The sequence below is a fragment of the Brachyhypopomus gauderio genome, chromosome 1 (genome assembly GCF_052324685.1).
Source record: "Brachyhypopomus gauderio isolate BG-103 chromosome 1, BGAUD_0.2, whole genome shotgun sequence".
NCBI lineage: Eukaryota > Metazoa > Chordata > Actinopteri > Gymnotiformes > Hypopomidae > Brachyhypopomus > Brachyhypopomus gauderio.
Genome location: NC_135211.1, coordinates 21,280,055 through 21,306,881, shown reverse-complemented (window position 1 = coordinate 21,306,881; position 26,827 = coordinate 21,280,055). Strand labels below are relative to the sequence as shown.

The 26,827-nt window shown below is 38.9% G+C and overlaps 1 protein-coding gene and 1 long non-coding RNA gene across 3 annotated transcripts in view; one reads left to right on the top strand and one right to left on the bottom strand.

Moving 5' to 3' along the window:
* LOC143512226 (uncharacterized) overlaps positions 1 to 26,827 on the top strand; it is a 45,861-nt gene that overhangs the window by 17,747 nt on the left and 1,287 nt on the right. The window contains exons 3-4 of one of the 2 annotated variants that reach the window (XR_013130396.1): positions 5,173 to 5,275; positions 21,828 to 21,966. This is a non-coding gene — a long non-coding RNA (uncharacterized LOC143512226). Of the gene's footprint in view, positions 1 to 5,172; positions 8,931 to 21,827; positions 21,967 to 26,827 lie in introns of those variants that run through there. The other variant, XR_013130393.1, reaches the window with a different exon arrangement.
* On the bottom strand, positions 4,844 to 16,426 carry LOC143512195 (myosin heavy chain, fast skeletal muscle). Its single transcript, XM_077002225.1, has 38 exons — positions 16,287 to 16,426; positions 16,009 to 16,165; positions 15,843 to 15,870; positions 15,618 to 15,729; positions 15,415 to 15,507; positions 15,254 to 15,317; positions 15,074 to 15,172; positions 14,878 to 14,981; positions 14,580 to 14,718; positions 14,363 to 14,481; positions 14,079 to 14,228; positions 13,789 to 13,959; positions 13,385 to 13,691; positions 13,162 to 13,232; positions 12,088 to 12,175; positions 11,861 to 11,978; positions 11,593 to 11,716; positions 10,474 to 10,610; positions 10,112 to 10,367; positions 9,758 to 10,000; positions 9,498 to 9,674; positions 9,249 to 9,394; positions 9,057 to 9,147; positions 8,580 to 8,969; positions 8,282 to 8,408; positions 8,080 to 8,198; positions 7,766 to 7,962; positions 7,474 to 7,657; positions 7,204 to 7,369; positions 6,984 to 7,108; positions 6,595 to 6,903; positions 6,299 to 6,502; positions 6,085 to 6,210; positions 5,830 to 6,000; positions 5,621 to 5,725; positions 5,435 to 5,530; positions 5,165 to 5,296; positions 4,844 to 4,961 (listed from the first exon to the last, which is right to left on the bottom strand). Exons 1-38 carry the CDS (start codon positions 16,395 to 16,397, stop codon positions 4,941 to 4,943), a joined length of 5,577 nt encoding a protein of 1,858 aa, XP_076858340.1. The 5' UTR covers positions 16,398 to 16,426; the 3' UTR covers positions 4,844 to 4,940.

Below are 26,827 nucleotides of genomic sequence, written 5' to 3'. Positions count from 1 at the left end.
TCTCATGGCTTTTATTATTTACATAATAGTAATAGTAGTAATTTTGAAATTCTTTACCAATGCTTACCTGCCAAATATTTTATTTATTGCAGTATGTTTCTGATACAAAACATGCACAAAAATGTTAAATGCAGTAAAATCAAAAGATTGTACAACATCTACATAGTTAGCATAGCTAACTTCTTCTTCTTCTTCTTTCGGCAATTCCCGTTTAGGGGTCGCCACAGCGGATCAAACTCCTCCATCTGGCCCTGTCCTGAGTGTCCTCCACTGACACACCAGCCACTCTCATATCCTCTACCACTGCATCCATAAACCTCCTCTTAGGTCTACCTCTCCTCCTCTTGCCTGGAAGTTTCATCTTCAAGACCCTTCAAGATTTCCATCTTTATCCTTTATAATCCTAACCTTCTGCACATCCTGCCCATCACGGTTTCTCTGTCTGGCCAATCTGTACAGATCCTTTTCCCCTTTCTTAGTGTCCAACTTCTCATACAGCTTGCTATATGCCTTCTCTTTAGCTTCTGCCACTGCTCTCTTTGCCTTATGACACATCTCCTTCTACCTCTGTCTACTTTCTCCATCTCGCTGAAAATCCCAATTCTTTTAGCCAACTGCTTGCTCCCCTTCCACTTGGTCTCCTGTACACACAGTATATCTATCTTCCTCCTCTCCATCGCATCAGCTAGCTCTCTCCCATTACCTGTCATAGAGCCCACATTCAACATACCAACTCTAACCTCCACTTTCCTGCTCTGTGTCCTCTCCTTCAGCTTCAGAACCCTCTTCCCCCCTCTCCTCCTCCTCCTTTTCCCAACAGTAGTCCAATTTCCGCTAATGCCGGAATATGTTGGATAACAGCACCAGTAGCGGTCGTTGTTAACCCGGGCCTCGACCGATCCGGTATAGAATTTCTATTTTTGATCCGCATCATTTGATTTGCCGCAGTTTTTACACCGGATGCCCTTCCTGACGCAACCCTCCCTATTTATCCGGGCTTGGGACCGGCACTAAAATACACTGGTATGTACACCCTAGTGGCTAGGTTCGTTAGCATAGCTAACTGTTACTGTTACTAACGTGGCAGCAAGACGTTTTCCACATTAATAGTTAGCACGATATTTATTTCTCAGTTTGTGACCATATACCACACAGCACAGTCCTCTTTAACCAGACAACCACTGAACACACAGTGAAAATCTCTGTTGCATTTCATGTGAAAAACGTTTGACTTGGAGCAAAAGCTGATGTCACTGCGCATGCATGGATCCTGCAAGCACCTTTTACTTGCTGTTTTCAGTTTTGCTTCTCACAAAAAGAAAAAAATTACAAAAATGTTGTACATTTTACTTTGGCATTTAGACTAAAATTTACAAAGGTATTTTAAGACAAACAATTACAAAGAAACACCAAGGAGTGCATATAATTTTACATGAAACTCTTAAGTAACTGGACTGTACTAGATAATTTTTGTAGATAGTATGTTGCTGTAGGCCTTTTGGTAGCTTCCCTGACCAATTATATTTTCATCAATTTTGGAGGGATGTCCTTTTCACTGTCACTGTTGTTCTATATTTTCTCCACTTGATGATGACTGTCTTCACTGTGTCCCATGGTACATCTAATACCCTGGACATTCTTTTGGAGATTTACAGGTTATATATATTAAAGGTGGAAAAAGTTCTGAAATGATTTGTCTTGGTCTCATTTGTTTATATCACTAAACCTGGCATTTTAACGGGGTGTGTACACTTTTTATATCCACTGTATATCTAACCTTCGTTTTTTTGGCAGAATCATTGAAAAGGTTATGTCAACCCAATTAAATGAGCATGTTAAAGCAAACAAAATAAATTACACTTTTCAGTCTGGTTTCAGAGCCCTCCACAGCACAGAAACAGCACTAGTTAAGGTAGCAAATGACCTGAGACTGAATACAGATGCAGTCAAAGTCTGATGTTCAGACTTATTTAAATCAAATTAATCTGAAGGCCTAACAGTGTGTTAAGAACTTGGGCATCACTTTTGATAATGATTTCAGCTTTAAATCACACAACTACAGGGGTTGGACAATGAAACTGAAACTGAGAGGTTTCATGACAATTTATGTTTCATGGCTAATTTGGACCAGCCTGGTGGCCAATCTTCATTAATTGCAGACTGCACCAGTAAGGGCGTAAGTGTGAAGGTTCAATTAGCAGGGAAAGAGCACAGTTTTGCTCAAAATATTGCAATGCACACAATATTATGGGTGACATAGCCAGTGGCGGAGCCAAAGGGTGGGCAGGGGTGGCAATTGCCACCCCCAACAGAGCCCTTGCCACCCCTAGTGCAACCCCACTGGAAATGGTCATTTTAAGAGAAAATATGTGATTCCTTTCATTCATCATTTATATATGGACCCCTCTGATAAAGCCTTGGTCACCCTTTGGCCACTCCTTGAAAAAAAGTCTAGCTCCGCCACTGGACATAGCAAAGTTCAAAAGAAACAAATTGTTGGTGCACGTCTTGCTGGCACATCTGTGACCAAGATAGCAAGTCTTTGTGATGTTTCAAGAGCCACGGTATCTAGGGTAATGGCAGCATACCACCAAGAAGGAAGAACCACATTCAACAGAATTAACTGTGGACGCAAGAGGAAGCTGTCTGAAAGTTCGGGTGCTAACCTGGATTGTATCCAAAATGGTGTATTGTTCTCTGATGAGTCCACATTTACTGTTGTCCCCACATCCGGGAGAGTTACGGTGTGGAGAAGCCCCAAAGAAGTGTACCACCCAGCCTGTTGCATGCCCAGAGTGAAGCATGGGGGTGCATCAATGATGGTTTGGGCTGCCATATCATAGCATTCCCTTGGCCAAATACTTGAGGTAGATGAGCGCGTCACTGCCAAGGACTACCAAACCATTCTGGAGGACCGTGTGCATCCAATGGTTCAAACATTGTATCCTGAAGGCGGTGCTGTGTATCATTATGACAATGCATCAATACACACAGCAAGACTGGTGAAAGATTTGTTTGATGAACATGAAAGTGAACATCTCCCATGGCCTGCACTGTCAACAGATCTAAATATTATTGAGCCACTTTGGGGTGTTTTGGAGGAGCAAGAAGAATGGCTTAAATGGAAGATGAATGGCTTAAAATCCCTCTGACCACTGTTCAGGACTTGTATATGTCATTCCCAAGATGAATTGACTGCGAAAGGAGGCCCTACACCATACTAATACATTATTGTGGTCTAAAACCAGGTGTTTCAGTTTCATTGTCCATCCCCGGTCCATGCATTTATCACATCAAGGCTAAATTATTGTAATGCAGTTTAATCTGCTCTCTTAAAGAGCTCTATTTCACACCTACAGCGAGTTCAGAATGCTGCCACAAGGATCCGCAGGAAAAAGAGGGATCATATTACACCTGCACTCCTCTCACTGCACTGGTTACCTGTTTTAGAATATCTTGCTTTTAGCTACTATGGCTCATAGCTCTGGAACTCTCTTCCTGAGGAGATCAGAGACATTTCATCCCTGTACAGTTTCAAGAAGAGCCTCAAAACTTTTCTGTTTAGACCAGCATTTAGTTAAGGAACTTCAATGTTTAATTACTTGATCAAATTATTTTATGTTTTTACTGTCACGTTGTGGGGGGGCCCCCTACCGGTTGCCCCCGGTTACAGCGGCAGCGGTCCTGTTTTTGGTCACGTGATGTTCGTCCCTCAGGTGGGCGGGACCCGTGATCCGTCTCACCTGAGGGTCGTTTGTTCGTCTATATATGTCTTGTCTTTGTACCAGTTGACTGCTGGTTATTATTTCCTACATTTGGAACAATGCACGGGTTTTTGGTTTGCACACTTTCTATTAAACCATCCTCTTTCCCTGAGACTTGGCGTGATCGCTTCCTTTTTGAGTTGCTCACCCTGCCCGTCACAATTACATTTTATGTTTGTTCTTCTTCTGATTATTTTAGTTTTTCCATTTGATTAAATTATCCTACATTATCTGTTTTCTTCTATTGTTTTAATAATTATTTGTCATTTTATTATTTTATTGCCTTAGTTTATTATGTTTTTCTTTTATTTATTCTGTAAAGAACTTTGAGTTGCATGTATGTATGAAAGGTGCTATACAAATAAAGATTATTATTATTATTATTATTATTATTATCATTATTATGTGTGCTTTAGGATGTGTACTGTAGGATTTGTACTTTTATTTGCATCAGTTACTTTGTTTTATTATCATTAAATCCCTCCCGCACATGCATCAGACCTCTCATTCCATCTCTCTGGCTTTTAAGTCGTTACAGTGTTCTTGTTTGTATCTTATTATGAGTATAAATTAGCCAGTACAAAGTATATATTAGTAGTCTTGCAATCCTTGTTGTTTTATTGTGTTTTATAATGTTTTGCTTTTTGTCTTTGCTGAGTTAGTTTTAATAATAAACAGGTTATCTGTGTGTGTGTGTGTGTACTGATATGAAAAGCTTGCTTGCATCATAAATTAACATGAGACCCCAGTACCAGTGGCTGTTCTAGCGTATTTGTGCTCTTTTAACTACCCTGTTGCTTTTTCTGTGTTTATTGTTCTTATCTTTTCATAAATCAGGGAGAAGTACTACTGTAAAATGGTCTGTTAATCAGCTTTCTGTTATGTTTGGAATTATTGGAAGGTTTGCATTCATGTAACTTTTATGAGCAGTCAAATGTCCTTCCCAATAAATATACCTGGATATTGGTGTTTTACCAAGACAAATGTCACCCCAAAACATAGTAATTGTTTGGCATGTAAACATTTCAACCTTGTGAACCTCAATTTGATCTATAACACTATTGAAATAGTACACAAAGCATATTTGCAGACTTTTTTTATTGAATATTGAATGTATGGAAATTTATCCAGAAATAAATATCACTGACTGCTGGTGTCCTGTGTAGTAATCATCTTTTATTCAGCCATCTCCTTGCCCTAAAATTGACATATACATTAGTGATCATATGAAAGAACAATATTCTGTATTCTATTTTATCTTGGTGGGTTATCGAGCACAGTTCAATTTTTGTCTGTTAAAAACACATATTTGCCTATTATTTATTATTTCCATCTATTATATCTCTATTTTTTGTGTATTTAAAACCTACTATACATTTCTTTGACTAAATGGAATTTACCTTTCCAGCATCTCTGCTCTTGGCTCTGAGCTTGTTGACCTGGGACTCAGCAATGTCAGCACGTTCCTGGGCTTCCTCCATCTCATGCTGCACCTTCCTGTACCTGGACAGGTGAGTGTTGGCCTGCTCCTCCTGGTAAAGAATCAGTCATGACCCCAGTTAGAGCTGGTGATATGGTGTAAGATATTATTGGTATTATCAGGGGGCAATTAAATGTAATGCTGTGCATATACTAAATGCACAGTGCATGTTGTCCAGGGGCAAACGTACAGCTTCCTCAGCCTGTCTCTTGTAGGCCTTCACTTTCAACTGCAGCTTGTCCACAAGATCCTGCAGTCTTGTCACGTTCTTCTTGTCCTCCTCAGTCTACAAAATGTTGTTGCCACTGCTTTAGGTTTTGTTTGTTATAGTAAGTATTCTTAAATTTTTTTACTTGTTGCTAAGTGTATGCAGTACCTGATAGGTCAGCTCCTTTACTCTCCTTTCATATTTGCGGACTCCTTTAACAGCTTCAGCACTGCGTCTCTGCTCAGCCTCAACCTCAGACTCCAACTCACGCACCTATAAAACATTTCAAATTTAAATTGTTGATTAGTAAACAAAACACCATTTGAATCAAATTTGGGGGCTCAAATTTTTTACTAATTAGACTGAATGCAAAATACCCTAGACTCCAGTTTCTGGAGCTGCTTCTTTCCACCCTTCATGGCAAGACTCTCAGCCTCATCCAGGCGGTGCTGCAGATCTTTGACCGTGACTTCAAGGTTCTTCTTCATCCTCTCCAGATGAGCACTGGTGTCCTGCTCTTTCTTCAACTCCTCTGCCATCATAGCGGCCTAGTGTATGAGCCATGTCATGGGTTTATTTCCTAAATAATTGTAAACCTCACTGGTACAAAATCCGAAGAGATATGTACTCACATCAGTAATAGCTTTCTTGGCCTTCTCCTCAGCATTTCTTGCCTCCTGGACTGTGTCATCCACCTCACCTTGGATCTGCACCAGGTCAGCTTCAAGCTTCTTTTTGGTGTTTATTAGACTGGTATTCTATTGACAGGCAAAACAAAAAAGCCATTATAACTGGTTACCAGCTACCTTCAAAGGAGCTCCAGTGTTTCAAGCTGAAATAACCAACCTGAGAGTGCAGCAGTGCCACACGCTCACTGGCATCAACCAGCTCCTGTTCAGCCACTTTGCGTCCTCTCTCTGTCTGTTCCAGCCCAGATCTCAGCTCCTCAATCTCTGCCAGCATCAGATTATTCCTGCGCTCCACTATGGCAACCTGTTCCTTCATGTCCTCTTGTCCTCTGACAGCCTCATCAAGGTGGAGTTGGGCATCCTGATGTTGAAAGGGATTAGGGCTGTAATTATGACCCAATAATGACTCACGCTACATTCACTGGACAACCCCTCAATACAACAAAGTCCTACCTTGAGCTGTCCCTGGACGTTCCTGAGCTGTTTCTGGGCCTCAGCAGCCTGGCGATTGGCATGGCTCAGCTGAATCTCCATCTCATTCAGGTCTCCCTCCATCTTCTTCTTGATTCTGAGGGCATCGTTCCTGCTCCTAACCTCAGAGTCCAGAGTGCTCTGCATGGACTCAATCACCCTCTGGCTGTTCCTCTTGATCTGTTCAATCTCCTCATCCTTCTCAGCGAGTTTCCTGTCAATCTCACTCTTAACTTGATTGAGCTCAAGCTGGACACGAAGAATTTTTGACTCTTCATGTTCAAGTGTACCCTGAAGAATGGTGTCAACTGTTAAATCACTTATTAAACTCCAAGTTACATTTATAACATGGTAAAGTTATGTAGTTTTACCTCAGCTTCTTCAAGAGCAGTTTGGATTTCAGATTTCTCAGTCTCCACTGTCTTCTTTGCCTTCTCTAGCTCATGGATGGTTTTTCCAGTCTCCCCAATTTGTTCAGTCAGGTCAGAAATTTCCTCTGAGGGTGAGATAAAAATGCATTTTTATGTTACTCATTTCATGCTTTACTGTAGTATCAGTTATTCAAACAGTGCTTATCTCTGAGTAACATACGTTGCAGATTCTTGTTCTCTCTTTTCAGGGTCTCCAGATGGTCTAGAGCTTCCTCATATGAGTTCTTCATCTTAAAGAGCTCAGTGCTGAGAGAGCGAGCCTCTTTCTGAGCTCCTTCCAGTTCAGCCTGGCCTTCCTCATACTTCTGCTTCCACTCTGCCAAGACCTGAAATGTAGAGGGAACATCAGATGATGTTTCATATTCAAGCTTAATATGATAACTCATGGTTTCATATTTCATAGACCATTTTTCAATGGCAGATGTTTAACCTTATCAAAGTTCCTCTGCTTTTTGTCCAGGTTGGCAGCTAATGCATTGGCTCTCTCAACATCAATCATGAGGTCCTCCACTTCACCCTGTAGTCTCTGCTTGGTTTTCTCCAGAGAGGCACATTTAGAGTTCACTGCTTCAATAGATTCCTCTGCATCTTGGAGACGCTGGGCGAGTTTTTTCCTATGGAAATTTTGATGATGTTATGTCATACTTTTCTAAAAAGGCTTGATCATTAGGTCAGTTTTGCTGACTCTGTAGTGTAGTTTACTGTGAATTAAATTCAATTACTTGGCCTCCTCAAGCTCCTCAGTACGTTGGATGGCATCGGTCTCATATTTAGATCTCCACTGAGCCACCTCACTGTTGGCCTTGGACATTCCACGCTGGAGTTCAGCTTTAGCCTCCTGCTCTTCCTCAAACTGCTCTCTGAGCAGGTCACAGTCATGACGGGCTGATTGGACAGCATGAGCCAGGGCGTTCTTGGCCTAGAATTGAGTTTTCACACTTTCACATGCTGAAATTTTTATTTATTTTTTTATGGATTGCTGCTTGAGTATAAAACACATTTATGTCAGTTGTATCAAATAAATTTTAAACTTTACCTTAACTTCCTCCTCTATTTGTCTCTTGACCTCCTCAATTTGTTGTGTAAATGCTTGTTTTCCCCTGGTCAACTGGGAAATGAGTGCTTCCTTCTCCTCCATCTGACGGCTAAATTCACCTTGAAGACATTTTTAGACAGTAGGTTACAAAAGCCAAGCAAATTTTGTTATTTGACCTATTTAGTTGTTTGTCTCTAGTTACCATTCTCAGTCTGAAGTCGTGCTCTTTGTGCACTGATGTCATTTAGTTGACGGACATGTTCATCATTTTTAGCTTTGATTTCACTCAGCTGGTCTTCAAGGGTACGACACATCTTCTCTAGATTTGCCTAGGAATATATACATACATAATGAAATACAGACTTTAAAACTTGTATGATAAATAATGTTGGTGAACACGTAGACCAGAAAAAATGTTTTATGTATAGTGTGTATAGGTGAATAGGCATACTTATTTTATAAACAAATTCTATGTTCATCTTAATGTGAAATAAACACACCTTTGATTTCGCAACAGCCTCCATGTTGCTGGACAGGTCATCAATCTCCATTTTATATTCACTCTTCTCCTTCTCCAGCTTCTGTTTGACCCTCTGAAGGTTGTCGATCTGCTCTCCAAGCTCAGCAACACTGTCAGCTTGTTTCTTGCGGAGGGCAGCAGCTGTAGCTTCATGCTGCAGAGTGGACTCTTCCAGATCACGACGCAGCTTCTGGAACTCGGCCTCACGCTTCTTGTTCATCTCAATCTGAGCAGCAGTAGCACCACCAGCTTCCTCAAGCCTCTCACTGATCTCCTCAAGTTCTCTGGAGAGATCAGCTCTCTGCTTCTCAACTTTAGCACGAGCTGCACGCTCAGCCTCAATTTCCTCCTCCAGCTCCTCAATGCGAGCCTAGAGGATATGATTTTACATTTTAGAGATTTCTTTATTGCTGGATTATTTTTAATGAAATTCCATTATTTTGTATTGATGAATCACCTGGAGTTCTTTAATCTTCTTCTGAAGCTGGGCACCCATTGTCTGTTCATCCTCTATTTTGCTTAACAACTGGCTTATTTCAAAGTCCTTCCTGTGATATTATGACAGTATGTGCAACAATTAGATGTTTTTATTTTAAAACATGCAAAGTGATTAGATTTGGTGCCAGTTGTAATGTGAGGTGATTTGTACTTTTTGATCTTCTCATCAGACTGCTGCTTGTCATTCTCCAGATCCATTATGGACTCCTGGGCCAGTTTCAGGTCACCCTCAAGCTTCCTCTTTGCTCTCTCAAGGTCCATGCGAAGTTTCTTCTCTTGTTCCAGTGAGCCTTCAAGCTACATTTTATGGGAACCAGTGCAATTAGGATCATCATACCAGGTATTTTGCTGGAATTTTCCAATATCATGAACATATACCGCAGACTTTTAAAATTCTTACATCATCCACTTGTTGTTCAAGCTTGGTCTTGGCTTTGGTCAGAGTGTTGACTTTGTCTTCCTCTGCTTGGAGATCATCAAGGGTCTGCTGGTGTGATTCTTGAAGGGCTTTCTTCTCCTTAGTGAGCTTGGCAATGCTTTCATCTTGGGAGGTCATCTCCTCAGTCAAGTTCTTCACCTGTGGAAAAGCATTTCAACACATTCTTTGTCTGTGTAAAAGGGACAAAATACATAAGTAATCACATAGTATGATGTACAAACCTTGTTCTCAGTGGCATGTTTCTCCTTCTCCACTTTAGCCAAGGTGAGCTCCAGATCATCAATGTCCTTCTTCAGCTCAGAACATTCATCCTCCAGTTTCCTCTTTTTGGCAGTCAGCTCAGCATTCATCTCCTCCTCATCCTCCAGCCTCTCATTTGTCTCTTTGAGTTTGGCCTCAAGCTGGATCTTGCTCTTGATCAGCCCCTCACATCTTTCTTCAGCATCAGAGAGGTTCTCAGTTTCCTGTTTATGTAAATTGTTTTGTTATGGTAATTTTTTGCAAAGTCTGTAGACATTTAAAATAATATAACCCTTTATTAGTTCCACACTGATTCACAGACAATTTAAGCTTACAGATGCCACTTGCAGTTGCAGGTCATTTTTCTCCTGCAGAAGAGAAACCATCTTCTCCTCAAGCTCTTTCTTCTTGGCCAATGCCTTTGCCAGATCCTCCTTCATCTTCTCAAAGTTCTCCTTCATGGCAGCCATTTCTTTCTCGGTTTCTGCACTCTTCAGTAGAGGCTTGATCTTGAAGTACAGCTTCATCCATGGCCAGTGTTTTACATTCATGAATGAGCGGATGTTGTATTGGATAGAGTAGATGGACTCTCTAGAATTTGAGATGACTCAGATCAGTTCACTAACTCATGTTTTCTCATTTTTCTGTGAAGTTTCAGAAATAATTATATCTGTTGGGTTTATTCATGTAAATATACCTTCTCTCCATCATCTTCACAAACTCTCTCCTCATGAGGAAGCCACGGCACAGAGCTTGAGTCATGGTCACTAGAGATGCTAGCTTCTCATCTCGCATCTCCTCAAGGGTACCCAGCAGACCCGCTTTGAAGAACACCTACCAAAATACATTTTACAACAATAAATTTCAGACATGTTTTTGTGTACTAAAACATTATTGCATAGCCATTATTTATTATTATATACCTTACATTAAGGAAGAAAACACTTCAATTAATTTATTTATATTTGTGCCTTAGGGTTAGTTTGCATTCTGAGAAGGTAATTCTGACACAGACGCCTCAGTGTTGTCATTGTTATTGCTTTTGTTCCCGTATGTTTTGTATATTATGTTGTGATTTTCTTTTGAGATTAAAATGATGTTTACATTTATTAATATTTCATAATTTGGCAGACACCTTTATCCAAATTAGATAAACTAGGGCAAACAATCAATATATTATTAGTGTGCCACAAATTTTATTTTTTACAAGCATTAAGATGTGTAGATGTAGATGTACTATAACTAAGGTGCTGTACAGGACGACTGAAACAAACACAAAACCCACTGACCTTATTTATATGTGGTCATTTTGTGGATCTTAAGTATTAGGATTCTATCCAGACAGGGATTATCCACATTAAAAATGTAATGCAACTGCACCCAAAATGCATTTAACACATATATTATCCGATTGCTCAGTCCACTTTAGGACGTGATCTAGGATGCTTTTAATGCAGGATTTTTACAAATAGGTTAAACACATTGGTTTTCGGAGCTGTGTTTAATGACCATAACTGTTCTTCCATCAATTCTATTGATGTTACCATTAAGGAAGTACGTCAAAATAAAACTGGCAATGTGTGTGTGTGTGTGTGTGTGTGTATGTGTGTATGTGTGTGTGTGTGTGTGTGTGTGTGTGTGTGTGTGTGTGTGTGTGTGTGTGTGTGTATGTGTGTGTGTGTGTGTGTGTGTGTGTGTGTGTGTGTATGTGTGTATGTGTGTGTGTGTGTGTGTGTGTGTGTGTGTATGTGTGTGTGTGTGTGTGTGTGTGTGTATGTACATGTAAACAATACATGTAAATGAGGTTTTGGTGTACCTTGGTGTGTCCAAACTTGTACTGGGTGTGGTCCACATCAATGGAGCCCAAGAGTTTCTCTGAAGCTTTCTTATTGTCAATGAACTGTCCCTCTGGGATGACACTGGCATTCAAGACTTTGTACCTGTTTTTAAATTTACTTTAATTTATTAACTGTATATTAACTTTATCATATCAGTGTTATAGCTGATTTGAAAACTAAAAGTGATAACATATTTTCATAACTTTTAAATCATCACATGTAATACCATGTAATAATAATAATGACCTTTGCTTGAAGTCACCATAGAGGATTCTGCTGGGGAATCCCTTTCTGCAGATTCTGATACCCTCCAGCACACCATTACACCTCAGCTGGTGGATTACCAGGAAGTTCTCCATCAGACCTACAATGGTCAATACATTGTTGTATTTAGTGTGTGGCAAAATGAAGTAAACATTTTTGTTTATATTAAAAAGTACGTTAAAATTTCTGAAAATAACAAGATCACACACCTGGAGTCTTGGACTCGTTTGGAATCAAGCAACGCACAAAATGAGGGTGCGTGCTCCTCAAGTTGGTCATCAGTTTGCCCAGGTTCTCCTGTGGAGTTTGACATTATTTGTATTAGACATGTTGTACTGTCTATATTCTTACAATTTTTGTTTACAATATTATATATATATATATATATATATATATATATATATATATATATATATATATATATATATATATATATATCAGTGGCGATTGCTCTAAGACTGCAAGGGAAGCTCAGCTTCCCCTAAAACCTAAAATGTCAAAAAAAATAAGTGATCAAACATATACTGTTGTGTGTACATGTCATTGACGAAATGTGCGCTACAACGCGCTCAACTTTTGTTCAGAATCAGCTTTTTATCACTGGTAACAACGCGGCTTTCCTCTCACTCAGTCCCGCAGCTTCACAGCGCTTGTGTGGACGCTGAGCGTCTACAGAGTTCAATAGCGAAGCAAAGAGTTGCAGCGAAACAAGACGAGTCATTGGATAAATGCTGGGCTTTGTCCCGCCCATCGGACGCTCAGCGTCTCTGGAGGTCTATGGGGCAGTGGGCCGGCCTCGGCTGGCCCGAACGCTCAGCTTCTGCATGATGATTGGATGATCTATCTGAGGCCGAATCCCTTTTTGATTGACAGCGAAATGAGCGAATCAGTGATCTTTTGGTATAAAGCTCCGCGGGAGCATTTAATTTTAATTTTTTTTTCATTCTGTTCTGAGTTGAACCGGAGATTTTCCGTTGTTTTTGTTGTAGCTGCTTGTGTTTGGAGACTGACGTCTATCACTCTTTCTGACTTCTATCGCAGTTTCTGTCCAGCGGGTGCTGCTGAAAAGGAATGGAGTGTAGAATTTACGTATAAATAAACCGACACATTTTATGATGTAGGCCGAAATTGAGCTTCCCCTCCTTGAAAGACCAGCATCCGCCACTGATATATATAGCCATATTTAAACTTAATTTAATCACTTTATGTTTTTTTTTACGATTAACTGGCTTAAGAAGTTCTTCTTGTATACATGTTATGGTTCAAAATAAAATTGCTCTTACCCTGAACAGAGCAGACACAGTCTGGAATGAACCACCCTTCTTCTTACCACCCTTCTTAGCACCACCTTCAGCTGTTAAAATTAATGTATGTTATACATTAGTCTTACTTCAAAATACTTATTTCAGCTCAGAAACTTTGTATCATTATTACAGATCTGTTACTACTGTCTGTTACTACTACTAAGTAGTCTGTTACTAATTGCAAAAAAAAAGTTTATCTTACCCTCAGCAGATGCATGGCTTGCATACAGGAAGGACAGAAGTTTGTTTGCTGCCTTTTGATAAAGCCCCACAACAGACTCATTCAGGGGGTCCTTGTTCTTGTCCAGCCAGCCAGCAATGTTGTAGTCCACAGTGCCAGCATAGTGCACCAGGGAGAAGTGGGCCTCAGCTTTTCCCTTTGCTGGTCTGGGCTTCTCAAAGGCCTTGGACTTGCCAAGATGCTGGTCATACAGTTTGTTCTTGAAGGATGTGTCTGTAGCCTTGGGGAACATGCACTCCTCTTCAAGGATGGAGAAGATGCCCATTGGCTGTGGATGATATTCAGTTTTCAGTAATGAAAAAGATTTGATTTGCTTGATAATTTCAGAAATATTTTCCTTTAGAGATGTGCATTAAACATCTTACCTTCTCAATAAGCTCAATGCAGGCAGCCAGGTCCATACCAAAGTCAATGAACTCCCATTCAATTCCTTCTTTCTTGTACTCCTCTTGTTCCAGCACAAACATGTGGTGGTTGAAGAACTGTTGCAGTTTCTCATTTGTGAAGTTAATGCAGAGCTGCTCCAAGGTGTTGAACTGTCAAAATGTAGTCTCATGTTTAACATCTTTTAATTATATTATTTAAAATATATTAAAAATGCTCAAGTATTATACAGTAATGGTTCATATAGTATACATGTAAAAAAAAAATTTACATCAAAGATCTCAAATCCAGCGATGTCCAACACACCAATGAAGAACTGCCTTTGCTGCTTTGTGTCCAACATCTCATTGATTCGGACAACCATCCACAAGAACATTTTCTCATAGACAGACTTACAAAGAGCGCTGACAGCATTGTTGACCTGAAATAGAACATGTTTGTAAGATTATGACATGAATTTTAACTTAACCTTGTTATTATTATAATTATAATTATAATTATATTAGAGTAATTGCATTACCTAGCTAGCAGACAGACATGCATGTAATACATTACCTGTGGTACAGTCTGTCCTTTGGTCACAAACTCATTTCCGACCTTCACTCTGGGGTAGCACAAAGCTTTCAGCATGTCAGCTGAGTTCAGCCCCATGAGGTAGGCGATTTTATCAGCCACTGCAATGTGAGAAGTGATTGTAATCCTCATTTAAACCTGTTGATGTTATGTACAGTGATAAGACCCATCAAATCTGGTGAAGAGTTGTGATATTTACCCTCAGTGCCATCAGGCTCAGCCTGCTCCTCTCTCTGCTTCTGCTTGAACTTCATGTTCCCATGGTGCATCACAGCTCCAGTCAACTTGTAGATGTTAATTTTCTCATCGCCACTGAAGCCCAAAATGTCAATGGCAGTCTTGAGTAATAAAAGGAGATGTAGCATTATTCTACTTGTACTACTCAAGATAATCTCAAATTCAGCCACAACTTTATCTTAAAACCAATGGAAAACACAGAATTAGATAAATGATCCAAAGAGTATTAGCTTGGAAAGTGTTCTGGAATTATGACCTACATCAGTTGCTATGAACTCTTCCACATCATTGATGCTCTTTACTGCGATTTCACCCTGGCTGATCATAGGGTAGTCATAAGGGTTGGTAGTGATAAGCAGGGCCTCTGTGAAAGAGAGGTTGGGAATTTGACTTTGTAGCTAGTAACATAAATGTTCAAACAACATTTGTCAGAAAACAGACTTTCAGATTCCATACCAAGCAGCTCTGGTTTGTGTCCAGTCATGAGCTGGTAGAAGATGTGGTAGCTCCTCTCAGCAGACAGCTGGAAAGTGACTCTTGACTTCTCCAGGAGATCTACATGAAATAAAAAAAATCTAGCACACTAAATCTCAACTTTTTATTGGATGGATGAGAGTTTTGTAAACAGTTTCTTACATGTTTCAATATCAGCAGAAGCCAGCTTTCCAGAGGATGCAAAATGAATTCTTATGAATTTACCCTGAATAGTGTCAGAAAGAAAAAACGTTTTACCCAACCATTGCATAATATTCACAATAGCTGTTATGGATTGAGCATTTTACTTGAATATTACTCACGAAGCGAGAAGAATTGTCATTTCTCACAGTCTTGGCATTACCATAAGCCTCCAGCAGGGGGTTGGCGGCAATGATTTGGTCCTCCAGTGAACCCTGGACATGGACATTATAGATTTGTCCAAGAGAATGGACATGATTATAGATCTGCCCAAGAGAGCTTTTGAGCTCAGAAGCTGTCATACAAGTTATATTTATGCACAGACCTGCATTTTGCCAGGAACGGGTTCTGCCTTCTTCTGTCCAGACACAGCAATTGTCGCAAAATACTGGATGACACGTTTGGTGTTCACAGTTTTTCCTGCACCAGATTCTCCACTGAGGGTAAATCAAGCAATCTCTGGTTAGTAGTAAGGTGGTGTAATTTGAATTAAATATATTTTTTGGTCCAAAAATCACTATAAATATTTTGACTGCATAAATAGACTTACGTGATCAGGATAGACTGATTTTCACGATCTACAGTCAAAGAAAATCCATTAGCATATATTCATTTGCTCTCTCTCCATGTTTTTAGGGGCCTACACAGAATCCAATCCAATTCTAACTCAAGATAGGACGTGTTTAGTTTGCTAATATTACATTAATTCTTCTTACCTGTTAACATGAACTGATATGCGTTATCAGAGATGGAGAAGATGTGGGGTGGGGCTTCAATCCTCTTTTTGCCTCTGTATCCAGACACAACAACTGCATCATATACTGGGAGCCACTTGTAGGGGTTCACAGTGACGCAGAACAACCCTGAGTAGGTCTGCAAAAACGAGAGATTATTAGTCATTGCAAACAATTTAAGTCTTATAAACTTGATTACATTACCAAGTGGGATTACAGAATAATACAGGCTGCTTGTGAATAAACCAATTTAGACCTACATAGATCATCCATGCTGCGTAGCGCTCTTTAAGATTATACAACACAGCAGGTTCATTGAGGTGGGTCATCATGGCCATGTCCTCTATTTTGTCATATTTGGGAGGGTTCATGGGGAAGATTGCATCCTCTTTAACTGTGAGAGTCTGTAAATTATAAGCAGTGTCAGAACAGATAGATCATTACACAAACATTGGTTTGATGTTAAACATGGGTATATCTATAAAGGTTTAAAAAACAGCAGATACTTGCCTTTCCACACAGCGTTTCAACAGTGGCTTTGCCTCCCTCTTTACTCTTTAATGTACCCTTGAGGTACATCTCTTTGGGCTCAGACACAAAATATGCTGTTCTGGCATCAAAAGGTGTGTTCTGGGCCTCAATCCTCTCCTTCTCTGGCTTGCGGAGGTAAATGGCCGCTGGCCCAAAACACTCCATCTCTCCATCCCCCATGGTGGTGTTTTCTTTAAAAAAGATTAAAAGAAACATTCAAAAGAAACATTCTGTCAAAAGAAACATTATTTTGACAAAAAGTCAAAAGAAACATTCTGTACAACATTTCAGTTAAACTCCAGAGTCTTGTTGAATAATTACCTTGTTTAGTGGTCTGGAAGAGAGTAACTGTAGTGTTGTGGATATCTGATACTGAGAAGAGAAAAACAGTTGTTAAGATCTATGAATTCACTTTTTGGGTCTAGTCCTAAATAACAAAATATGTCAAATGTCAAAAATGTAATGGTTACGTTGTGGTTCCAATGTACAATCTTCTAACCCTGATAGTAGGCTACCTACCGTGGCTGTGTTATATCTGTGGGTGTGGATGCCTGCCTTGGCCTCTTTTAAAGGAATGCTTCTGTTCACTCAGCAGAATCCACTTTCTCTATTTGGTCAGGAAGTGTTTGTGTTCGATGACTTTCACTGCATTTGGCCATGAGTGTTTGCCATTAATAGATCCATAGATTCATATATAGGAAGTAATGTAAATGTTTTATGTTCAATCAACAGAATATTGCATTTACACATCCTTATTTATTGTTGTGTATTTTATCAATTTTACCATTTCAATATAGGCAGAACAAAAATATTTTGAATGGAAAAAATTGCATAACAGACTGTTTGTTGTTTTAACTCTACGTTTTATTTCTGTTTGTTTCTTATATATTTGTTTCTTGATATATTTTCTTATTTGCTACTTATGTATGTTGTGTGTTATAGACAACAACAAAACAATAATAATTTTAGATAATGTTAAGATAATAGATAATTCTGTACACATTAACTTTAATAGCAGGTTTTGTAACAAATTAATTCATTATCTAAATTTAGCAGTCTATTTGACTCTAATTATAAAAGGGGTCGTTCAGCTGTGGAAAAGTGGTGAAATGTTACAGTCATGCAGCTGCAGGGTTTGACAGATATGTCTTAAATAGAACATCACTTGTATCTTTCCATTTGTATATCAGAAATCCAAAAATATTTTTGGGCTTCCATGTTTTTCTCCTATTAGCAGATTTTATGTTTGCTGACTTGCATTCTAAGGTATGGGGTTCTCTAATTGGTTTAAAATGCCATGTTTCACAGTGGTAAAAATGCAGTCCATCCCACTGTAATTTAGCAAAACAAAAGTTGTTTTAGGAATAACTTGAGGGCTATATACAGATGAACACAGCACTGATTACATGTTCAGTTGTTGTGTTTTCTTAGTGTATAAACTGACTGCACCTCTTTGTGTGTGTGCTGTCAAAGAATGAGGGTTGGGCAGAGAGACAGCTGGAGCAGGGCATATCTGTGGTCTTTTGGACAGTTCCAGAATTATCTGTCTTAACCTTTTGGTGAGAGTCGCAGCTGTTTAGCCTCTGACCCGGATGAACAGCTGCCATCTCTTCTGACAATCTGTAGAATGAGGTTGCCTCTGATTTTTAGAATTAATTACTGGCAAGCATTATTTTTGCTCAAAAACAATTTGGAAACAAGAAGAGTAATCACCTAATCACATGTACTGCAATGGCTGTGTCCCTTCTCTGCTGCCTCTAGTCTATGTTAAAGTGGTTTAAAACAAAGACCTTTTAAAACTCTACTAACAAACAGAACTGTTGAAGAACTGCTTGGAAATAGCAAATCATATCTTGAACTGAAGCTATGAGTAAAATGTCATCCAGAAGAATAAAAAAAAAGATGAACAAGAAACACTTGCTTAATAAAAAATAAATAAATTGATTAATAATGAGGTATCACTTTCTGTGGGTCAAGTCTTATATTTGTTCATAACAATAAAGCACTATTTAATATATCTTGAAGTGGCCATTCCTCTTCATTTTAAATGAAAACAGTTGTTTTTAATTCTGAAAGTACATTTGTATATATTGTATATATTTTCATATGGCCATCCGGTCACAGTCATTGACAGATCACTTATGTTGGTCTGAGGCAGGGTATAAGAACCATATTATTATATTCACTTTACAGTTGACAATGGCATGGCTGATCTTTAAGGCATTTTCAAGATGACCTTGTTTTAATGATTTCCATGTAGGCCTAGATATGCTCACAGACAAATGCTACAGTTAAATCAGAATTAACTATCTTGCCTTGAACTTTTATATGCACATGAAATGGGATACTTTATTACCCACACTGATATTAAAGAAGCTGCTCAGGATGTGTTCTGAAATAAACCATGGTCCTAAACTGCTACTGTATCTCTCTACACCTCTTTCTTGGTTAGGTTCTTGGCTAGAATGTCAGTTTATCAAAAAAATGTAAATAGTTGTAAATGTCAGCATGTAAATGCCATTATTGAAAATGTTACTCAAATGAGGCATTTCCAGTTATTTATACATTTTTATTTAAATATTTGTCCCATCACATAACCCATCATCTGGACAGAAATGAACATAGAAACAATGTCTTGATAGTTTCCATGTTCTCCCTGTGTCTGCGTGGGTTTCCTCCGGGATCTCCGGTTTCCTCCCACAGTCCAAAAACATGGAGGTTAGGTAAATTGGCATTCCTTGACAAATTCTCCCTGAGTGTGTGTCTGTTCAATAAAAAAGCAGTTGTGTGTGTGCTTGTATGCCCAGTGGTGGATGGTGCTCTGTTACTAGGGTCTGTCCTCTCTCCCCCTTCCTGCACCCCATGGAAATGCATTCATTTGTCACATGCTAAAGTGTAAAAGTGAGCATGACTGGGAGAAATGGAGAGAATAATCCAACTAAACACTGAGCAAGTTTAGGAGATAATCCAACTAACACTGAGCAAGCTCACAATCTACACTGTCATGGCAACAAAACAATAACTAAGACCAGAATAAGATATTATTTATATCCACAGGCATGGCCGGAGTGGGCCACTTTTTCAGCCCGGGAGTTTCATGCGCAAATCCGGCCCAAAATTATATTTCCATCCCAATCGGCCCAAACTAGAGATTGACATGAACCGGCCCATCGGGAATCCTCCCGAATCTCCCGATTAGCCACTCCGGCTCTGTCCACAGGTAAACTGGGGGAAAACGAGACATGATTGAATGAAATGAAGGGATGAGAGTCACACAGTACGAAATAAAGTTGGAGACAACAATCAAAATAAAACTACATAAAAGTTTTTGATAGGACACGACACAAACAAAACAACACGGTACCACATGAGATGCAAACTCAAACAGTACCACATAGTACCACATGAGGCACATGTCACCTGCGTGTCACTCTCAATGCTGTTGAGGGGGAGATGGTAAAAAAATTCTAAAATTGCACATTAAACAGATGTATGCACACTCATTTACCCAATCGTGGGGTTTATCCTGCTATTTTGACCAGTTTTTTAATGTTCTTTTTATGGATAAAGCAACATTTCTACAGACTAAGCATTTACTAATGCTAATGTGTGATAGTTTGTGTATTAGACTGACTCTTGTACGGAGGCTTCTGATGTTCATTGTTATCAAACTTGTCTATGGCAGATCAAAATTTATAGTTTTATGGTGTGAAGTAGGTTACAACCAGTTAGGCTGTCTGACTTAAAAGGAGCTGCTGGCTGGTTTGGCAGTGTAGGAGTAGCCAAAGGTCACTGGTATAAAGTTGCAGAGTCCTGATGCTGGTCCTCCTCCTCAAAAAGCAATAAAAATATCAGGGAGTCATTCTAGAAATGTATTGTGTAATGACTCAATCTGACTTCTGCTGTTGTAATGTTAAAGAACTGATGTAATGCATACTGCTTGGCATATTGTGCCTGCTTGGTGCTTGGACATGTTCATGTGTTTTAGTGAACACAATATGTTTTTCTCCTAATGTAGCATTAATTAATACCGTATTGGTTGTTTTGTCAGCCACCACTCACTTCTCAAAAATATCTAGTGTATTAGAGGCAGATGTCTAGGTATGGATTCCATTGGTCAGTATTTCACACTTCACAGATTAGATTACACTTATCCGTATTTTAGAATCAACTATAACAACAACAATAATAAAAACCATCTGACTGTTCCTTAGCTAGACTGCCTACATGATTATTAATGGAAAAAAGATGCATAAGACCAATATGATCTATAATCTTACCATTCACTGCCCATTCTTTTTTTCAAACTGAACTAGTACATTATTTCTTAATGTGTCTCATAGCTTTTCATGAGGCCAAGAGCATGTTCCTCATGGAAATATTGGAAGGTTTTACACAGGATGACCATATACACAAATCTGACTGCAAGGTAAAAAGGTTAAAGGTTAAATTTGAAGATTTATGTCATGATTTAGGAATGTGTTTAGTGCTTCAGTGCATAATTCTTTGGTGAAGCTTTAATCATATATTGTGCAGATTTTTTTCTCAGCAACAGAATACTTCCAGAATACTTAAAACAAGTGTAATGGGAACAGGGTTAAAACATGTGAACTGTGTAGGGTTCCTGATGACAGGGTTGGAAAATGCTGCAAAAATGTGATTCCTTCATATAATTTCGGCTTTGTATGGGTGCTGTGGCCCTGGGAAACCAAAAATAAGACCAGTGCTTATCAATGCTCATGCCAAGCATTTATTTGCTGTATATCTTAGACTCACATCATCAGTTTCGCAAGTGTTTGAGCTTCACTGTGACATGGTTACTAAACACTCTGAGAATCTTGCATTGCATTTTTACTAAGGTAAAAGGCCTTACTTTCATATCAACAGACCTTTATGTAGCAGCATACAAGCGGAAAGAGAGTGCAAGCCTTACATTAAACTACATGAACAGAAAACTCTTTATTGGAGAAGCTATGTTAGAGGAGTTTAAGAACAATAGTGTTCTTAGTGTGTTTCTCCACCCAGAGCAGTTGACCCTGTACTTGACACTAAAACATTAAGTCTGAAATGTATTTTACACTTTCTTTGTTAAACTTCTATACTATTTTTGTGTGAAGAATTTATAACATGACTATAGAGGTCGGTTTATTTTAGTATAGGCCTAACTGGACTAGAATATGGCTTTATGACTAATACAAGGATGATACTTGATAGTCATCTGTTTGGCAGCCTTTGAAGAAAATAAAATACTACTACCTTCTTGTTTATAGATATGATCTCACAGCAGCACTGTTTGGCATGAGTATTTGAGCTTAATTGTGACATGGTTACTGAAGAACCTGAGCATCATAACCAAATCGACCTCCACAGTGGCACACAATTGAAGCAACCCCAAGCACATAAGATTCCGTAAGTACTTTTACTTTATTTTCATAGCAATATCATAACAAACACAGATAAATATATTTACGTAACAGATATTCAGCACAAAGGCTTGGTTCTTGGAGTTACTGTTACGCATGTCATGAAACCAGATGATTTTTAAAAAGGTTTAGCCTTCTTTCCATACTGGTAGTCCTACTCTTTAGTTGCATTCCAGTCTTGATTATGATTGTCCTAGTTTAACTTATACAAAGAAGTGTTTTGACTTAACTATTTTGTTCATATGTATGAAGTCATTTGAGTGTTAGTAATAGCAGGTAGTTTAAAGAGCAATGACACCTACAGTCTATAACATACCATACACATACCATACTGCCTGAATTTTTTTTCAGCATCCCTCTCTTGTAGATGCCTTTTGTAGAAGCAGAATAATGACAAAAGTAAATACCAGCATTTAAAAAAAAATATTTTTAGAAACACCTACCTTAAGGGTATGCGGTTAGAGAGTACAGGCCAGTCATCCAAGTGTGTAAGAACTATCACCTTGCAAAGGTTGGTTCCAGCCCTAATTTAGGTTCTCACCTGACCCAGTTAAGCAAGGCCTTCATAGAATTAGAGGCAAGTGTGTTAGATTCAGTCCTAAACCTGTCTGAAATATGTGTCATCTAGTAGTCACACTGAGATGTGTATATGTGTAAAAACATTATGTTGTGCCTGATAGTATCACCTCTAAACTACAATGAAACCACTACCACACAGGATCAGAGCTGCAGTCTGAATTTAGACATCTAGATCTAATAAATGAATTGAATAGATAAGTTGGTGGATTTTGATACAAAAATGTGAACTTTAAGTAGTATTAGTTGTAGCATTGCAGTAGTATAACCATGGTAGCTTATTGGTCAGATTGTTGCATCAGTGATTCTGCATTGTCTCAGTTTGCTCTCACCATATTAAAGTAGTAGTGTTAAAAGATTGATATTCTGATCATTGGTTTCACTCTTCATAACTACAGGGGTTTGATATAATATAAAGAATGTAATATTACGGATGTTGGTACAGCTGGATTGCTTTTTCGATTCAATTTGTTAACTACATTATTAAATTCTTATATGTCTAATAAAGCATTATTAAATGGTAAACAATTGGACCACTGTGAATTTGCATGGTTTTAAACAGCAATAAGTTCAAAGTAATTGTTGGTATTTTGTGTCACTGCTTCACATATTTTGAGTTTGTGCTCGTTTTCCAATATTTGTCATGGTATGTTGGTTGAAACAAAATCTTTATGACCATTTCACACCAAATAACTCTAGTAAAAAAGATTACCATATCAGCAGTCCCGTGTCTGCTCAACCTCTGTTTCCAGCTCATGCACCTGTATCACGGATTGGATTTCAAATGCAAACTGATAACCAAACAGTGTGATTACAAAATCATTGGATCTCTCTTTTAAAAGAGTGCAACCTACCCTAGCCTTCAGTTTTTGGAATGGCTTCTTTCCATTCTTCATAATAAGGTGGTGACTTGCTCCTTCAAAGTCAGTTTACTGTCAGCAAAAATAAAATATTTGATGGCCATGTGAGCATTGTACCTCCATTCTCCATTATCTTGACAAATTTCCTCTTCATGTGGTAGTCATGCATCAGACTGATTCCTAGTCACTAATCTGCCAGTTTATCATCTTGGTTCTCTCAGGGTACACAGTAGATCAGCTGTGAAACTGAGTTAAGTTAGTTAAGGTAAATTAAATTTGCTAATGTGACTTTCACACATCTGATGCATTTAACCCATCTGTGCAGTGAGAACACACACACACACACATACAAGTGAACACTAGGAGGCTGTGAATGAACACTTGTCCAGAGCAGTGCACAGCCCTAGTCCAGTTGAGCAGTTGGAAGATTACATAATTTTGTAAGATTAATAATGTTATTGAATCAAACAATTCCTCTAAATAATAAATATATTAAGATTAAGAATTTTGTTGTAATGTCAGGAAGACAACACGACACAGAGTGATCTTGTTGCAGAGAGATGTATTTATTTACACTAGTTAGTACAGGATGGATTGAACTAGCTGAAAATCAGGAACGAGCAGAAAAGGCAACTGGCAAGTTAAACCTGAGACAGGAGCCAGGGTTGCCAACTTTTGAAGATCGCTTGGAGTGAGATTTGAACCTGGAAGAGGTGGCGAGTGTAGATTATTTACGGGGGGCGGGGGGGGGGGGGCAACGTAAAATGGACACAAATTAAGTATTATATCGCGATCTATCGATCGCCGGTGGTTGGCGCCAGAGCGAACTAGTAATTCATTGAATCATAGATGTGGATCAGAGGTAAATAAACTAGATTTTTTTTCGGCGTGAGATATCGGAAGTGTGGCGTGAGAGCGTGTGGAAACGGTCAAATGCGTGTGTTTCACGCTCAATGCGTGAGAGTTGGCAACCCTGAGAAGCAGTCAGATGTCAGTCCAAGAGGGCAGGGCTCAAGATCCGTAAGGGGGACAGGCTGGATGCATAATCTAGGGGAGAAGCACAGGTCGATACACAGATAAATCACACAGAGAAAGAGACGCTCAGTACGCAACATGGTCGGCAATACGTCGCAAAGAGGAAGTGCAAGCTTAAGACTTAGGTATAGGGGAGGAGAGATAGTAATGAGGACCAGGTGAGTAGTATTCCGGTGACAGGGATCTGACACTGTGTCGGTGCTACTCCTCTAGAGGGGGCTATGGAGCTAGGAGAGTGAAGGTCTGAGGCGCAAGTCGTGACATTTGTAATGACTTTGGTGTGTCTAAACTTGTATTGGGTGTCATACACATCAACAGGGTTCAAGAGTTTTTAAAGCTTCTGGGATGACACATGCATTTGATGCTTTGTATCTATGCAATTTACAGATAGCACAAACATGTAAATTCACTCAATATGGAAAAATTTTCTTTCCATATACAAATTATGGTATATATCCAAATATGCATTGCAGTTTGTTCAACACAGTCTGTGTTAGCTTCCTTTCAGATGACTGCAGAACCAGTGCTGACTGGGTATTACTTGTGAGTTGGATTACTTTCAAAGCAGTTGTGTCACTGAAGTAAATTTTCCCCAACACCACATAGCGGTGTTGAGAATTTTTACACAGCATTATGGGTTATTGCATAACTCCATTAATGGATTTTATTTTTACAAAAATGTAATTCACAGACATTAACAAACTGTGTTATACTGTATCTGTGTTTTATTCATAATATTTGTGATAAACACAGTATTTGTGCCTACCGGCTCACATACACATTACGATACTGACCAATGTAGCAATGACTTAATTATTGTATTATTGTTCATTGTAAAGGTAGAATTATTGTTCATTATAAAGGATGTATTTTTAACACTATGGTAATTTCTATATACAGGGTCATCGGGTTACGCCAGTACCGAGCTACAATGTTTCGTGGTTACAACACATCTCCCATTTACTGTATAAAACCTTATTATTCGACTATTATTCGGTTTCGCGTCGTAAACGTCATAACGCGAACTTCGTGTTTGGTGTGCGCGGCGGAAGAATACACGGTTACGCGGCTCGGGACAGAGGACGATAGGTGATAGGATAGGACAAGTGCTTACAGTATGTTATTTACGTACAGTATGTACGTATGTTAAGACACCGAAAATTGGTTTACGACGCGATGAAGAAACGGATTAACGTCGTAAGTCGAGGACACCCTGTACTCAATACTGTGTATTACATAAACGTCATACACAATAAACCTACCTCTGCTAGAGTCTCTTGAGTGTATAATGTCCCACACATCACTGCCCTCAAAAATGTTGACATGGTAAATGAAAGAGCGGGCTGGGAAATAGTATTAGGCCCTACTATTAGTAATTTACTGGTGAAATAGTCTCCACTGACATCTCTTTGATAATAGCCACAGCATGGTTTGTGAGAAGGTATGAGAGACGATCAAATAATCACACTTTTCATCATAATCACAATCAGTTCACATATGTAATTCTCTGCAGATTGCTAATTTGCATAACCCCCACTGCTAATTTTGAACATCAATAGTGCCACTCCTTAAAATTCATATTAATTAAATGAAAAGCACTAAAAGTCATTGGTGACCTCATCTGCACATGCAAAAAGGCTTCTGCACTAATCATCTTAGACTATTTACATGCAAATACCATTAGCATATGCAAAACGATTAATAAATCAGATATTGTTTCGAAGAATCAGTATAATATCCAACACGCTTTACCTCTTTGCCTTTGTGGAGAGAAATGTGTTGCAGGTTATAGATGGTGAAGGGGGAATTCAACTTAGTTTTACACTTTTTACATTAAGTAACCAACCTTTTGTAGCATTTCAGACAGTAGCAGAATTAGAACCTAGGTATGTCCATTTACTTTTACCTGGGCTGTGTGCCTGTTAGTAGAGTCTAAGGTGGCATTTATAGAGAGACATAAACCCTATCATAAGGAGAAATGCCTATTCAGCAAATTGACATGCTACATTTGTGATTATTTATTGTTTATTTGTGCATATTTATGCACCTTTACTAAGATTTTAAGACCTTGAACCTTCTGTAAATGTTTAATATGATAACATATTTGAGAATAAGGTAGTGTACTATATAATTTAGTAGGCCTATATGGTTTGTGGCATCATTTCTCTTGAGTGGGTGTTTGTTGTGTGAAGGGTATCATTTTCTGGAGTGCAGACATTGTTTAGGTCTTATGATGAGCCTAATCTCCTTAATGCACCTTGGCACTAGGGCAGAGCTCAGTTTAGTCATGGAAAAGCTCTCAGATGTCACTTGAATACTGATCCAAATGTCTTGGGAGCCTTTTATATGACAAAGAAGGAAAGATTCTGTAAACCT